This window comes from Podarcis erhardii, assembly GCF_964252035.2.
Source record: "Podarcis erhardii genome assembly, chromosome: 1".
In the NCBI taxonomy this organism is placed as follows: Eukaryota; Metazoa; Chordata; class Lepidosauria; order Squamata; family Lacertidae; genus Podarcis; species Podarcis erhardii.
Window position 1 is genome coordinate 70,743,928 of NC_138497.1, and position 17,191 is coordinate 70,761,118.

The 17,191-nt window shown below is 39.7% G+C and overlaps 1 protein-coding gene and 1 long non-coding RNA gene across 5 annotated transcripts in view; one reads left to right on the forward strand and one right to left on the reverse strand.

Moving 5' to 3' along the window:
• The window catches only part of TRIM66 (tripartite motif containing 66), a 58,866-nt gene extending 49,348 nt beyond the window's left edge, over nucleotides 1-9,518 (forward strand). For all 4 annotated transcript variants that reach the window (XM_081840313.1, XM_081840312.1, XM_081840311.1 and 1 more), the window contains 6 exons: nucleotides 2,710-2,993; nucleotides 5,222-5,360; nucleotides 5,927-6,001; nucleotides 7,597-7,749; nucleotides 8,691-8,903; nucleotides 9,192-9,518. In XM_081840313.1, the coding sequence (XP_081696439.1) occupies nucleotides 2,710-2,993; nucleotides 5,222-5,360; nucleotides 5,927-6,001; nucleotides 7,597-7,749; nucleotides 8,691-8,903; nucleotides 9,192-9,251 (924 nt within the window). In that variant the 3' untranslated portion in view covers nucleotides 9,252-9,518. The remainder of the gene's footprint in view (nucleotides 1-2,709; nucleotides 2,994-5,221; nucleotides 5,361-5,926; nucleotides 6,002-7,596; nucleotides 7,750-8,690; nucleotides 8,904-9,191) is intronic.
• On the reverse strand, nucleotides 7-8,903 carry LOC309330930. Its single transcript, XR_014151646.1, has 3 exons — nucleotides 8,763-8,903; nucleotides 2,859-2,989; nucleotides 7-915 (listed from the first exon to the last, which is right to left on the reverse strand). It is a non-coding gene; the product is annotated as an uncharacterized lncRNA (long non-coding RNA).
• Nucleotides 9,519-17,191: the final 7,673 nt, after the last annotated feature.

A 17,191-nucleotide genomic window follows, 5' to 3' on the forward strand; every position in this document is an offset into this window, starting at 1 on the left:
GTAAGCTCAGCTCAATTCAGCTGGTTTGGTTGCTGTTTGGCATTGCTTCTATTTTACCCTGACACATTCAAATTCACTGATGCCTTTGACCAGCAGATTTGAATATACTTAGGGCCAGACTACGAGTGACAAGTAAGATCTGTGATCATATCTCTTGATGCCTTCATGTTTACTTATGAGCAGCTGCAGAGGCCCCTGAACTAGTTCAGAACTTCAGCACTGGGGACAGGGGTAAGCTTTTCCCCATGCCATTTCCCTGACCTAAATCCCCCATCTCAAGCTGCTGTTAGGGGAAAATATACAGAAACAAAAACACTGTATGTAGGTCAAAAGCTGGAAGCATCTTCCTTCCAGAAAGAAATAGACTGTACTGGCAGTGGCAAGTAGTGTGGGATGCTGCAGAGAAAAGAATAGGTGGTTCCCTGCACTATTCTTAACGAAAGCTGAAAGTACTAAGAGCGCTTGTGTGAATGGGAGACAATGGACTTCAAGTCTATTCCTGCCCTCGATGTTTATCAGAACAGCAGTACACAACAAGTGAAACCTTTCTTTGATAATTGCTGGGTTGTATTCAATGGAGCACTAAGGTGAACGTTCCATCCGTGCCAGAATTTCTCTGTGCACAACAGAACATTCTCCTTTTCTCCCCCCACAGTCCCCCTAAATCTGTTCTGTTTTATTCCCCAACTCTCTAGAGTAGATTTGAGGAAGGCAAAGGGAGTGTGCAAGGGGACAAGAGGAGGGGGGGATCCCCTTGAGCTAGTGCTAAACATTGCACTAGTAGAAAAAATCCATTGAGTACCGCCCAGGGTTGGCATCAGGTGACTTTGACTTTCTATAGGACCTGCTGACACTTTTATCTTACACCCACTTCCAAGTGTTTTCTCTGGGGTGATCTCTGCATAGGAGTTCTCCCTGTAATGAAAAAAATAAACAGCATTTTTAAAAAATTTAAGTTTATCTGTTTTGCTCTGTTTAAGTAATAAAAAACTCTGAAACTGATGCAAAGCATTTCTGTTTAAGTGTAAGCAGAATCATCCTCTACTAAAACATTTCACATACAATATGCATAGAAAAACTGTTGTGCTACTCAAAGGGTGCTAAATATCTCATTAACAGTGGTATAAACTGATCATTGGGGAAAGATGTACTTAAGTTTTACAGTGTGTTACCTAATCCATGGAATATTGTGAATTGTAGTTTCATGAACATCTGTTAAGAAACATCTAAACCTGTCTAGTTGATATAGTTCCTGGCATTTGTTTGGGTGGATTGGGTTCAGGGAGAGCCAGGAAAACTCAGCTGGTTTTTGCAGGTAGTGTAGACAAGCATTTGTTCACACAGTATAGCTTCAAACACTTTTGGATGCAAGGTGATGAGTGTAAAAATTCGGGTCTTTAGGCTGAAGACTGAATCCTCAGCACCAACCTTGTGCGGACTACATTTCCTTCTGCTGGATTCAGTGGACCTTGTCTTTAACCGTAGGGGGACTTCATGCACATTTAGGTGCCAAGCGAAAACGTTCCTCTACAACCAGGCCTTGGGCTAATTAACATCCAATACCCTTTTAAATGTGTTATGGGAGGGGGATTATTGTTTTGGTTTTGTTCTTATTTTTATTAAGTATTTTGTAATTTTAACATTGTAATTTTATGTTGTGTACTGCCCTGAGATCTGCAGATGAAGGGTGGTACAACAACAACAACAACAACAACAACAACAACAACAACAACAACAACAACAGATTAACAGATACATTACATTTCTCAGGAATATTGTTTGGGATTGTGGCTATCAACCAATTTAAGCCTTTTGAAACTGCTTAATCATCTGGATTTGTACAGTACTGATTGGTTGATTAAATGTCAATACATTTGCATATTGCCAGGACTTCAATATAGGAGCCAAAATATTGAAGAAGGGGCTAGTTTTTTTGTGAGTAAGAGAACATACAGTGTAATAAACAGAAGCTTCCACTGACCATGGAAATTGGAACCAGAGGGAAAATCCTATTCAAACAAAATGCCAGAGTTGAAACCACTTTAAAAATGTGCAGATTACATTCCATTGGTATTGAGAAAGATTTAGATTGAAAAGACATTAGCAATATTGATTTCAACTGAGCACAATCTGTCTATTGTCTGCTATTCACAGTGCTAGAAGAAACGTTGTGGTGTTTTCAAGGTGAAAGGCATTTTTTAAAATTTACTTATATAATTTATATCCCACCACTTATCAAAAGTTATCTAAACGTCTTCTAGGTTTGTCTTCAAACTGGAATGAGGGTACATTTTAACATTTCTTTTCCAATATATCTGGCACGGGAAGAAGGGGCTCTGCTATTCTGAAGGTCATGCTGCCATTCAAGCTACAAAATCTCAGTTTCACTAATTAGTTGGTTAATCTATTGATTAAACCAATTAAAGCTTCGGGCATAATTTTTAATGAATGTAACTGGGGACAATGCAAATATACTTGACATCTTGGTTAGAGCTCCCCACCCCCAAACCATATCATTTGAGGGAATTACTGCACTTAATGTGCTATGCGTTACAGAGAAACTGTGACATAGGAATCCTCAATTGTGAATGCAGTAAAGGCTGCTTTCCTTGAGGCGTTTATTCACTGCATTTAATCTTCTGTACTATTTCAAATGTTGCATGTGAAAATTGTAGGCTGCTTTAATTTAGATTTTACTTTTCATCCTAGGTCAATCAAGGAAATCCACTTGAAAGACATAATCTCAAGCCTGAGAACACGGAGGAAAGGAGAATCCCCACAAGTCAACTGACAGAGCCAGTGTTGCATCCTTCTGTAGATCACAGGCTCAGTAATAGTATGAAAAAATCTGTGCTTACCCAGGAAGACCACCCGATTGAGAATGAGGACTTCTGTGCTGTTTGTTTGAATGGAGGAGAGCTATTGTGCTGTGATTACTGCCCAAAGGTGTTCCATCTTTCATGCCATGTTCCTGCCTTGCTCAGCTTTCCTGTGTGAGTACATATAGCACATGAAATATCTGCTCCATTTGGTATATGTTTCAAGGTCCACTTCTTCGAATCTAATCCACTTTGTGCCACACACTCAGGTTTCATATATGGCTTTCAGTGGTTCTTTTCAGGTTGGATGCTTACTACAGTGGTACCTCAAATTACAAACGCCTCAGGTTACAAATGCTTCAGGTTACAAACTCTGCTATCCTAGAAGAGTTATCTTGAGTTTAGAACTTTGCCCCAGGATGAGAACGGAAATCGTGTGCCGGCGGCGCAGTGGCAGCAAGAGGCCCCATTAGCGAAAGCATGCCTCTAGTTAAGAATAGCTTCAGGTTAAGAACGGACCTCCGGAATGAATTAAGTTCGTAACTAGAGGCTGTATTTGAAAAGTTTCCTGCTGCCAGTTAGTGCTCACAGGATGATCAACAGGATATCTTGGGACTTGGGTGCAGACATTTGGTGGCTACTGGTATGTAAGTGACATTAGGCAGCCAGGAGGTGCATCTTCCATCTCAGAGAGGCCTATGTTCAGCGATCTTCAAATGGCGAAGATGGCAAGAACAAGAAACGGCTCAAGGTCTCTCTAATCTTACAAAGTTGATAACCTGGCAATGCTTTGCTAAAACATAAAGACTCCTCAGTCTTTGAGCTTGGAGAGGAAGGGCAGGATATAAACACCAGTTTTAAAGGAACTGCACTGTCAGCTAATACATTTCCAGCCCAAATTCAAGGTGTTTAGTGATGACATTTAAAGCCCTAAATGCCTTGTGACTTGGATGTTTGAGGGTGAGCCTTTCCCTATATTTAACTAGGCATAAAGATCTGCTGGAGAGGTTTTTTCCTATGTGTTCCCCCTGTGGGAGATGTATTCTATGTGGAGGTGAAAGAGAGGGCCTTCTCCACTATAGTTTCCTGGTTGTGTCATGCCTTCCCCTTAGGAGCTGTGTTGGCACCATCATTAGCTTTGTTTGGTGCCAAGTCAAGTCCTGTCTATAAACTCAACCATTTGGCGAAATGAGCTACTGTTTTATTTGAGCTGTTTATGTTGCTTTTTCTGCTGATTATTGGATTTTGTGGGGTGTATTAATTTTTAGAAGGTGTTTATGTCGTATTGTTATTTTATCGACTGTAAAGTAAAGGTAAAGGTACCCCTGCCCGTACAGGCCAGTCATGTCCGACTCTAGGGTTGTGCGCCCATCTCACTTAAGAGGCCGGGTCCGGAGACACTTCCGGGTCACGTGGCCAGCATGACAAAGCTGCATCTGGAGAGCCAGTGCAGCACACGGAAACGCCGTTTACCTTCCCGCCAGTAAGCGGTCCCTATTTATGTACTTGCACCCGGGGGTGCTTTTGAACTGCTAGGTTGGCAGGCGCTGGGACCAAGCAACGGGAGCGCACCCCGCCGCGGGGATTCGAACCGCTGACCTTTTACCCACAGCGCCACCCGCGTCCCTTTTATCAACTGTAGTACACCCTGAAATAATCTGATATAGCATGGATGGGGGGCGGGTTTGCAATCGTCATACCAGGTCAGAACACTGTTCCATCTAGCTCAGCACGATCTATACTAACAGTAACTCTTTAGGTTTTCAATCAGGACTATTTCCCAGGATTGAACCTGCGTGCAAAGAATTTTTTTTTACCACAGAGCTACAATTCTTCCCATGCTATATGCTACATGCATAGGGACACACATAATATCCATATATTGGCATCTTTTTGCTTTACAGTAATTTGTTTTGGGGGATTTTGAAGAAACCAGAGAACTTGATTCATGTTAGGTATGGAACGCATAAGAAACTAACACAGTGGGAAGTCATGCGTTGTAATTCTTGTCTGTGATGAAAACCATGTCAAATATTGAAGATAGCAAGGTAGAGGAGCAGTAGAAGTGACTTCCTGTGTTTCTTCATGTCTCTCTCTCTCTCTCCCCCCCCCATTACTGCAGTCTAGTTGTTGTTAAAAAGAACTTCATCACAGCTTCTTTTCTCAACTCCTGCTGTTTGCTTGTTGCATCCATGCCTGTACTCAATTAAACACATTGATTGTTAAAGAAAATACACAGTCCATAAAAATGGGCTTCTTCTGCTTGAGGTGACCAGGAAAGGAGAATTGTTCTCCAACAAGGTGTTAAGGCTTCCTCTTAGGCATCTGACATTGGCATATTAATTCAAGGACCAGTGATCTACAGCAACAATCTGATGTTGTATTTTCCTTCTGTGCTCCAGGGGCGAATGGGTGTGCACGCTTTGTCGCAATGTGGAGAAGCCAGAGGTTGCGTATGACTGTGAAAACACACGTTTTAGCTACAGTAACACGCTAATGCCAGCAAGAGTACTTTATGGCCTTGACGACTATGATCAGAAGGTAAGTCCAGTATCAAAAGAAGCATATAAACATGTTTGAGTAATGTTTGAGCCCTCCTTTTCCAGACATGTACATTGTCTCTACAATATGTGCAAATGCCCCAAGGAAAACTACACAGAATAAAAATGTGAAGTAAAATACAGTAGACTCCATCTACACTGAACATAAGTCAGGACCAAATTACACATCCCAGTTTTGGGGGCAGGGAGGGTGGAGAGGATAGAGGGGGAAGCATATAGTTTATATCAAAAATTTGAGGTTTTCTACAATTCAGCGGTATACAAAATTTATTTAAGAGATTTTTTAAAATTAATATAATTGCTATAATGTTGGACTATAGCAATGCAAATGAAACAGAAACTTGTGCTTTTTGTAATGGTAATATATGCTTAGTGAAAATTAGCCAAGGGTTTCTCCAACTTTTGCAAGTAGAGAAACCTGATTTAGAATTGGGTGTGAGTGGAATACTGAGAAATAAAGTATCTGGCCAAAATATCAACTATTAATGCAGGTATTCATATAGTTCTTTTATAACCAAAGTTAATTTTAAAACTTACATTTTACAGAAGTGTGAGAAACTTATACTTTCACTGCTCTGCAACAACCTGAGTCTTCCATTCCATGAACCAGTCAGTCCTCTGGTAAGTGTTACCAGAATTTAATTTCACATCTTTTTCCTATGCTTTTCAGTATGAAGGAAGCTTTGCTTGGTTAAAAAAATGATCTTAGGAACCCTCCAGATGACCTGTTTATTGAGCATTCTTCCTGATTTGCTTTTGGGGTATTTACGGTATATAGTTATTCATTCATCTCACACTTGTCAATGCATTTCCCCATCACTTTCCTAACTGCAAAAGTCCAATTCTTCTTCTTCTTCTAAAGTAGATGTGTTGCACTAGGGTGACAGAGCTCTTTAATCAATTTTAACTGTGCAGACATTAAGTTACAGTATGTGCTTGAATCTCTTGCTAAACAGTGACAGTCTGGAGGCACCCTCAGCTCAGATGGTGGGCTACAGCTACTTTCTACTTCACAGTATTCTTTCTCAGAAGTGTTCCACTTCTCTAGTTTTGTCACTATAATCATAAGTAGAGTGCTATTATATCTCTCTGTCTCTTCCCACCCATTCTGCCACTGCCCACCCCAAGCAGGAAAAGCTGAGCTCCTTTAATCTTATCTCATCAGAAGCCTGATGTTTGTCAGCTAAGGAAAACTGTACTTGGCTTGACTCACCGCATCATCTCACCAAATGGTGGGATGAGAAAACCCCTCACCAAAGTGTCCTGAGCAAGCTTTTCAGTCATGGGATAAAATGAGGGGCCAGTAACTAGTTAGAGACCAGGAAGCAGAGAGCAGAAACAAATTGACAATTGTCACAGTGGAAGGAGGTCCCTGGAGGATCTGTATTGAGACCAGTGCTTTTAAATTTACTCATAAATAATCTAGTTAGTAGTGAGTGATGAGGTGGCCAAGTTTCTGGAGAACACAAAATTATTTAGAAGCACACAAAAAAAACAACAGTGAAGAGTTCTAAAAAAAATTTATCCAAACCAGAACTGGCATCAAAATGGAAAATACATTTCATTGTAAGTAAGTGTATTTTTTGCCCACTGTGCATCATTGTACATGTGTGTGTGTGTGTATGCGCGCTAATAGTGTCTGAGCTAACAACGCTTGAGCAGGAAGGGAATCATAAGGATGTGTTGAAAATGTTGACCCAGTAAATGCTGTGAAAAAGCCATATTCCATGCTGGAAAGGAATCTAACATAAAACAATTCACAATTATTTACTACACGTTAAAAAGAAAATTCATGAACACATTAAATACATCTACTTAGCAACAACCATCAGGGACTGCTGAGTCAGAGAGCTGTCTCAGTAATTCAACCGCCACTTCTCCAGAAAAAAAAATCGGTTGGATTTTAGATGAAGACATTTCCCCTGCCTAAACAGTCTCTGATGGTTGTGGGTAAGCAGATGTGTTTACTGTGTTTGTGAATTTTCTTATTTAATGTACAGTAAATTGTTGTGCACTTTATTGTTATTGTTATGGTTATGTTAAAGCTATTTTGCATAATTATGTATAGCATTGTGTTGTGATGTTAGGGATTTATAAATAAACATGTATAAAAAACAAAACTGTGAATCTAAAACATATTCAAGGTAGAAAAAACACTTGCCTACTTCACAGGAATGCTTTTAGCTGTAAAGAATGATTGTGATATTTATTTACAGGCTCGACATTATTATCAGATCATCAAAAGGCCCATGGACTTGTCCACCATCCGGAAAAAGCTCCAGAAAAAGAACAAGCTGCATTACTCCACCGCTGATGAGCTGGTAGCAGATGTGCGCCTTATGTTCTGGAATTGTGCAACATTCAACTATGTAAGTTCTTGCAATTCAGAATTCACTGCATCACCTGGGCAAATAATGTGGGCAGTGACTATTCCTCTCCATCTCAACATAGTGTGAAAAAATAGCAACCTAGAGAAAAGATAGCAAGTAGCTACTAATCAAAGGCAATTTCTCAGTATTCTGGACAAAAGATGCAAATACTACAAATACTGGCAGTAATTCTGGAGTGAGAGACCACAATAGGTGGTGCTGGAGAATCTATTATTCTCTATTATGTTACATTCTCATTATCTTCATTTACAGGATCCTCTGCTTTGAAGGTTTTTCTTTTTTTAAAAAAATAGCAAGTTATTTAAAAGGAATGGACAGGAACCTGATTTATCCTCCCTGCCCATGATTATTGTCACTCATTGACTAAATTGGCTGATCCTTGCCTTTGTGTTGCCTTTGGCTGTTGCACCTGAACAATGGCGATAACATACCAGGAAAACCTGCCTTCTGTGCTGGGGCTTTGGAATATTATTTGGCTTGTCCTTAGATATTTGCTATCTACAAAACTAATTCTGTAGGGTTCAGCACCTTGATCTTTTAGAAAAATTTACTCACCATTAATAGGTAATCTAAAAAAACCTGATTTTCCTCTCAATGTCTGGTTTCCGTTTATTTCCTAATACCACTAAGAAGCCAGCCTTCCCATGCTCACCCTTGGTTTATTTAACATTTTGGAAAGATTCTTATTTAATGTATAGTATTATTTATTTTCATATACCATTGCCTTGACCTTTCTTCTCACTCTGTGCCGGATAATTCTCCTGGGTGGTTGTTTTCTATTTAACTGTAAATTGTATCAATTCTTTAAATGATGAGTATAATAATAAATCAAGAGTTTCATAGACCTAGCAACAGAGAGAGCATGTCTTACTAAGTGAACCACATGCTGTCGTAACTAATTATGATGCCTTCTCTTGCAGCCTGATTCAGAGGTAGCCGAGGCTGGACGATGCCTGGAAATATTCTTTGAAAGCAAGTTAAAAGACATTTACCCAGAAAAGCAGTTCTGCGCGGTGCAGCAAGATGACTCTGATTCAGAGGAACATGAAAATAGCCAAGTGGCTCCCAAGGGATTCCAGTGGCCCTCATACAGACAAGAGTGTATCCAGCCCAAAAGAAGGCGACGGCACGCTGTAAGAATACAAAAGCAATACAGAACATAACAAAACTTGATTGTTTAGTGGCCCCAAAGCTAATTCTTTCCACAGCTTTTAATATAAAGCTTTGACAATATGCTTAGGGATGTATTAATAAACTTCAGTCAGACCAGGGCGATTCTTTCTTCATGTTCAGTTGTGTAAACAGTGCTTGAAGGTCTTGCAAGCTACCTAATTATTTTGCCAAGTAAAATGGAGTGTGAAACAATATTTGAAAAGACTAGCTTCTCTAACAATTTGCCCATTTATTTCCTTTGTACACAGGAAAGTGAAAAGACTAAAAGACCAATGTTTTGGCCAGCTAAAGGTCTTTCTCAGGTGTGACGTGTGGAGTGCCGCAAAGAACAAAACATCAATCAAAATAAGATGTGCGTAAGAGGGGAGTCAGAAAATGTCTCTTAAGATATTTCACCTGAACTTCATAGCAGTGGTCAATCAATTTCATTTTTAGATCCTATGGGGAGATTACATTTTCAGTGTAATGTAATTTTAATAGGTAGTAAGACAGCTATATGCTGTCTTAACAATTTGTGTTTACACTACTGTTTTGTCATATGCAATAGTTATTAATAATAAAAATAGGACATTTGATATGCTGTTCTTAAAATTATTTCATAAATTCTCATCGCTTAATAGATTGTAGCTGGACACAGCCATCTGGCAACATCACCAGTAATTCCACACATATTTATAGTGTCCATTTCAATTTTACCATATGTGGCAGTGTCTAAGCCTATTGTCTCCTCTAGTGAAAAAAATGAATCCAAAATTCATCTGGTATGAGTATGCACTGTTCCCAATGCAATTTATAGCCATTGTTATGTTGTCTTGCTAACAAAATGTGGCAACCAAAGACCAAATCTCTGGACATCAGTTGAAGCAATGCTTCCCATGGAGTTAAGCAGAGAGTTCTTGGTTCTGTGTTTACTAGAAGACCAGAAAGTGATGTGGAAAGAAATAACACGAGAACTGCATTCAGGAATTCTACTCTTTAATTCTAGAAAAGGAAAGGAGCTCCCCCCATTGTTTTCAATTCTCTAGGGTGATTGTGCACCAGAAGTGGATTGGTGCAACCAACATGGGGAGCAGAGGGTGGGTGGAGTGAAGTTTGACTGTCCATTTAATACCAGCAGCTCACATTATACCTGTGTTCTCTTTATGCTAATCCCTTGTCTATGTGTACTGCAAACAGATACAGGGTAATTATGAAGCCAGTCAATTGCTGAAATGAGCCTGACTACATAGGAGTGAGACCGATAAAGGCTATTTCTGAGATGCATCAGTTTTTCAGAGCCTTTTTTCACCTTCCCACTTGAGCAGTAAAATTTAAAATGCGAAGGAATCCCTTGCAGACAAATCATAGCCGAAGCTGAGATACAGTTGTTTCACTCAGTATAATGCCTCAAGCTCTCAACCCTCATGTCTTCTTTGAATCATAAGAGTTGGAAGGGACCATGAGGCTCATCTAGTCCAAGCCCCTGCGATGCAGGAATCCTGCCCACAGCTGTCGCTGGGTGGGTTCGAACCACCAACCTTCTGGTTAACAGCAAGATGCACTGACCCACTGTGCCACACACAACACTCTGTGAAGCCTCATCCATAATACATCCCCTGCAGTCTCTCTTTAGCCTCATTCCCAATCCCAATTGCTATACTGCTAGTTGGGATCAGGTGTGATTGCAGGTGGGGTGGGGTGGTCTTCTTAGATGTCCTGGTTTTCCTCTGACTCTTTAAAAGGAGAGTCATTTTAACTCCCCCAAAGAGTAGTGAGTTTCCAGTTATACTAGATTTGCTGTAAATGAAGAGAGTTTTTCAGTCTATATGAATTTCTTGAATATGGTATCCATGGTTGTTATAATAGAGAACACGTTAAGCGAGAGTTTATAGAATTACTAGCCGCACCTGAATATTTTTTTCTGTTTTCAATGTTAATATGGCTCAAAATAAATGCTGTAGAAAAAAGTTGTCTCTTTTCTTATTGTATAATAAAACAATCATTGAAAAAAAAAATAAAGGAAACATTGAAAAAAGAATTTAAACCGTTGAGTCTAAATTATTTCCTTGCCTGTGTCCCTTGGCTATCATTCGTATCTAACTCATTCAAAGAATGAAAAAGTACTCCTTTAAAAAAAACACCCAGTACAAATACTAATTTAAATCATGCATACACAGAACAGATTTATTAAAAAATATAATGAATACCACCACCACCAGTTTTACAAATAGTAGTAATATAATTCATTTAAAATATGTTTGGTGTTTGGCAGCATGTCTTTATTAGTTTTTCACATTTGTTAAAATGTTAATATTTGGGTAATCCCCTTTTATCCTCAAGGAATCATATGAAGTAGATTGGTTTAAAATAGAGTAACTGGTTCACATCATCCACTAAAGCTTCATTGCTGAATTTGGACCTCAGTTCCCTGTTCCATGCCCAACACTTTTATCTGTTGTACCACAGTTTTGAACAGATGTGAATAAAATTAGTGTAGAACATTCACAAAAAATGCTTCTTATCCATGCTGTCTAAATAATGTTGCAGGGTGGAAATGCCTATCAGCTGTAAGAGATAGTAATTAGTTGCAGAGGAGGAGAGCACTGAGTGTATTTAAGACTCAGGCGTTATGGTGTAATCCTATATATATCTTCTCAAAAGTAAGACCCAGCAATTTACTGCCAGGTAAGTGTGAATAGGATTGCACCATTAGACATTTTAAAGTCAAAGCCAATCAATACCTAGAATTATGCCCTGGTGGATAATAGGAATCCAGTGCAGATACTGAAACATATTTTGGTAGCTTTCCTGTTAGGACTTACTCTTTTTAAGAGGCAGGCTGTTGTGTTCTGCAGCAAGGGAAGCTTCCAGTTTGCCCTGAAGGGCATGCTGGGTCATGTATACTCAAGGACACAGTTCATGTAGGCCAAATGCAATGTTTGTTTTGTAATTCAGCTATAATGTTTGTTTCTAAGACAGAAGTAGTCCTATTATTACTCTGAAGTCTGCATCAACTTGGGTAGAAAAACCAAGAACTAAATTTGAGATTTTTTTATTTAAAAATTGTGAGCTCTTTAAAATCCTTTAGTCAAAAGGTTTTCTCTGAATTTCCAAGAGGACCCTTATCAAAATCCACCAACAATGAAGCAGCACAGCTCCCCCCCACCCATTTTTATTACTTTCCCATCCACAGACTACTATTTGCTGCTTCAGCAGGTGGCAGTAATTATTTTAGAACTGGAAAATTTATCACCACCTCTGAAATAACACCAGGGGTTATTCAGTTGTCCTACAAAAGGGAATTGGCAGTTCTATAACAGTTAACTTTTGATATTAAACTACCCTGGCCATGTAAACATTTAGCACCATTCTCCTGTACAGTACATCAAAACAGGACACAAAAGCTTTGATAACTTACCACCCTTAAAAATATCAGGTACCATTGTTTTACAGTTCCTAAGCTGTTTTTGTGTTTTACTTTTTGTATATGTGCAGTACCGTAGTGAAAGGTGCTCTGTACCCATTTCATTTTATATGCTAATTCATAGGGGTTCTGAATAACAGTAATCCTTATTCTTAGTTTAGGAATTGACACACTTCAGAACTGCTTTTACTATAATGGTGCTTCTCAGGAATTATTCCCCCCGCCCATGAACCTACTTGAAATTCACGATCAGTTTCTGCACTGTCTCTTTACCAACAGAAGTGTAGAAGGAGTGGGCGAGAGAGAGGGAGTTCTTTTCAGTAGTTGCCTGTAAACTACAGAATATTTACTATGCTGGGAAAGGTTAACTTAGTCCTCACTTTGCCTAATTTTAAAAGGGTTCTGTTTTAGTTTGGCAAGCGTGTCATAGTAAGAGACCCTCTGATTATGTTTTAGCTTCCTGTTGCTAAGAATTTTTATAATGCTGCGTTTACTGTTTATTTTGTTTTATTGCTAGGATTGGTTTAATCTTGTGTGATTTCTATTTCTGTTTGCATACTGCCTTGAGTGTGATCTTATAGAAAGGGGGCGGGGTATGAAATAAAAAACCCCTAGAAAACTGTAGCAGTAGCTGTGTTTTATTAGGTACTGTATATGTATTTTATTTAAATACAGTTAAAATATTTGCATCTATATTTGCAGAGACATTTACTCAAGGGAAATGTGAGTTAGATGTCCAAAAATGAAAGCCTGCCGTTTTAGCTGCATTATGTAAGCCTGAGTCTCAAAGGCACCTATTCTCTTCTGCCAAGAGTAAATAGCAGCAAGTGTTGCTATGAGATAATGTACCAAGTGGTTTTACTGCTTCTCGAATGGGGAATCATATTCATGAAAACAAATGTTAGTGGTTTAGATAAAACCTAACAGTGCACAAAGCTAACAACATATAAATCACATTGTGAAACAGAGTAATAAAAGAGTAAGAAGCGACAACATTTCAAAATGCATCAGAGTAAAATCCTACATTAGCATAGCCATGTGTTCATATGGTTCCAGGTAAAAAACAAACCAAACTTGGAACAGTCACAGCATCACACTGGGAGTACCAAATACTTCACATACACTCAAGTTTTCAATGTGGAGGCTGGAACAGATAAACCTTACTTGGTAGTAGGGACCACCACCACTAGAACCACTCCTTATATGCACAAAGAAGGGAAAGGGAGTTTTTAATACATATGTGTGTGTGCGTATTCCTTGAGTGCACATCACTTTCTTTAAGGACCCATCATTGGCTACTCTATGCTACAAGTGCTACATATGAATTAGCATATTAGTTACATGTAATAAATCACATTTTAAAAAATCATTCTGGGAGAAACCAGGAGTTGATAAATCAACTAGCTTGTGATACTAGGTCAACAAGACTGCATAAAGAATGATAATATAGCATAAAAACCACCATGCATTCTTTTTAACTATACTTGTAAATGGGGCAATGTTTAAATATTACAATGAGAGATTTTTTAAATGTATTTATCCAGCATATGCACTGTCAAGAAGCAAGAACATAATTGCCTTGGCTGTGATCTGAAGATGTGAAATATGGATGCTGGAGAGAACTTCTTGCAGTTGCTGAAGGAGCAAGTCGCTTTAAAATGTGATCAGTCACTTAGCCCTTTGATAGTAGGAACTGCTGCTGTTGAAGCAGCAAGTAAAACTTCAGTTGCATGCATAGTTCTCTGTCATGTGCTTGGTATCATCTCTTTGGATTGCAGCCCTAATATGTTAGTATGGGAGCTTTGCTGTGGTGTTGCGGAGAGTTCCATCTTGTTCCCCATGCTATTTAACAACTATATGAAACTACTGGGAGCTGTCATCAAATGATTCGGAGTGAAGTGTCACGAGTATAAGGATAGCACTCTACCTTTCAGTCCCATCTGAATTAGGAGTGATGGTTGAGGTGCTAGACAAGTGCTAGGAGGGAGTTATGGGCTGCATGAGGGCCAAAAAGTTGAATCCTGGAAGGACAGAGGTGTTACGTGTTCCAAGTTCTTGAGTCGAAGAGGTGGGAAGACAGCTTGTTGAGGATGAGGTTCCACTTCCCTGAAAGGAGCCGGTTCATAGCTTGGGTGTACTCTGGATTCAATATGGTTCCTTGAGGCTCAAGTGCCGTTAGTGGCTAGGAGAGTCTATTTCTTGCTAACGCTGGTTTGCTAACATGGCGACTTTGGGACAGAGCTTACTTGGCCATAATACTCCATGGTCTGGTAACTTCCAGATTGGATAATAGGTGCCCTTGAAAACAGCTCTGAATTTTCAGTTGTCCAAAGTGCAGTGGACAGATTACTGGCTGGGTTTCCATTTAGTTCTCATATAATCCTGGCTTTAAAACAGCTGCATTGGCTGCCTATTAATTTCTGGGCCCAATTCAATATGCTTAAGTTAGTGTATAAAACCCTAAATGACTCAGGCCACAAATATGTAAAAGACTGTCTCTTTCCCCACAGACCTCTTGGATGTTAAAATTGGCAGATAGGTCCCTCTTCGTAGTTCCACTGCCCTCAGAAGTTCTGTTGGGGGTGGCCTGGGAAAGGGCATTCCTTCTGGCAGCTCCTAGTTTGTGGAATTCCTTCTCCACAGAGATACATCTGGCACCATAATTAGCTAACTTCTGACACATATAGAATTGCTGTGTAAAGATTATGATGTAATCAGGATTGTTACTATAGCTAGCACTGGTAAACACAATTTTTTTTTTATTGTAGTACTTACTTACAACAGGAATTTGTCTTGACCATTTCATTTATCTAAGGTAAATATCATTTATTTAACCTGCAACTGTGGCTCACAATAGTTTGGACCTTGGAAAAGGTCACTGTACCACAGCCCATTGTTCAGTGCTTACGGTAATGCTATTTTGTATTTGTAAATAAATACAGGTTGCATTCTTCAAGGATATGCTCCTGGCTGCCCCTGAACGATGGACAATTTTTCAGTGTCAAGCACAATAAAATTTTGTTCATCTCTGTTAGACCAAATGATACACCAGAACGTTTAGCACAGGTGACACCACCTAAAAGATGGAATGTGTATGCACACCTACCTCCCCCATGCTAATTGTTACCTCTTCCTTGGGAGATTGTGTATCTATGTAACTACTTCAGACTGTGTTTGAATGTTTCCCTTTCTATACATGAAAAGCTAATGTCAATAAGATGAGTCATCTACCTGATTTACTCATGATCCAAATGTGCAAGGAATGCACTTGCAGTTGGACCCTGCTACAGCCGAGAAAGGACTGTATCACATGTTATTTCTGCACATATATATTTTCAGTGACAACATCCTTCTATTCAACATAACTTTTTTCCACATGGATCACTTGAAAATTGTTGAGGGTCTTGACAGACCACTTGATGATTTTCCTGACTGTTGTAGTAGTTGTAATGTGCTGTGCTAGATGCTGTACAATTTTAGTTGTATTTTACTGCTTCTTTTATGTCTTATTACCTTGTGTAATGAAACTGTAATACAAAAAACACAATACAGTATAAGAAATAAAAGCAATTTAAATACAATTAAAATCAACATGAATCTTTGATGTGATTGATGTCTATTGATTTCAACCACAAATTGATAGACACACTGTGGACCACATGAATGAAACTTGCAGACCACTTGTGGTCTATGGACCACAGTTTAGGAACTCCTGACATAAGGATTGCATAATAACAGGTAAGGAGTTGCAAAGAGACCCATTCCTCATAGCAAGATTGTACTTTCCCTTATGCAAATTGTATATTGCGCTGTTGGTGTCAATTGAGGGCTTTCCTGCTACAATAAAGAGATAATGCAGTGCCACACAGTTAGAAGTTGTTTAAAAAGCTCAGAAGTGATCCTGTTGTGAGGCAAGATGAGGAGGGTGCCTCAGCAGGCATATTTTGGGCGCTGTTAAAAGGTGGCATCAGAGTGGGACATTTGATTTACAGGACACAATAATCTGAGCAATGAGACTCTTAATTCCAGGATCATGGGTTTGAGCCCCACACTGGGTGAAACATTCCTGCATTGCAGGGGGTTGGACTAGATGACCCTCATGATCCCTTCCAACTCTACAATTCTATTGTTCTCCTGTGCAAGCTGCACTGAGGTGTGGGAGCTAGTGGGGTTGTCCCCCCTGCAGATACGGAAGTATCTTGGGCTGGGCGCCCCCCACCTCGGCCTAAGCTCCTTTAACCCTCTTGTTTCCAACAACCCTGCGCCAGGGGGGCAGTCTGCGGCTTATACTGTATGTCCTTGCAAGGCATTTGAAACTTTACAAAGCAGGGGGCCCACTAGGGGGCGCATAGGAAGATGGCCGACAATAACATCTCTCCGACCCACGGGAGGTATTTGGAGGCTATGTTGGGAGTAATTAGCCTCCCTAAACCCACTCAAGATGGTGAGTGGGGCCGTATGCCTGCTGTGCCCGATACCACCCCCGAATTTTTGAGGGGGATGGGGGCATTAGGCACAAAACCCTCCCGTGAGTCGGCACTCCTGGACGCCATCTCTGACCTGCTCCACTAGCTGCGAGAACTTCAAAGAAACGATTTGGCACGAAGGAACGCACATACTTCAGGAAATGAGGAGGAGTGAATACTGCAACAAAGAGGTCTCTGGAAAAACAAGATTTAATTTATGAGAAGATACGGTATGGCAAAGACTGATGGGGGAGGGGGAAAACGTTTTATTTTACTTAAGTGATTAACCCCAAGAATCCCCTCCCTTCAAGAGTCAAAAGCCAGAAATGAGGTTTTAAGGACTTAAGCTGTGAATCTAAGGCTGTGTGGAGATAAACTT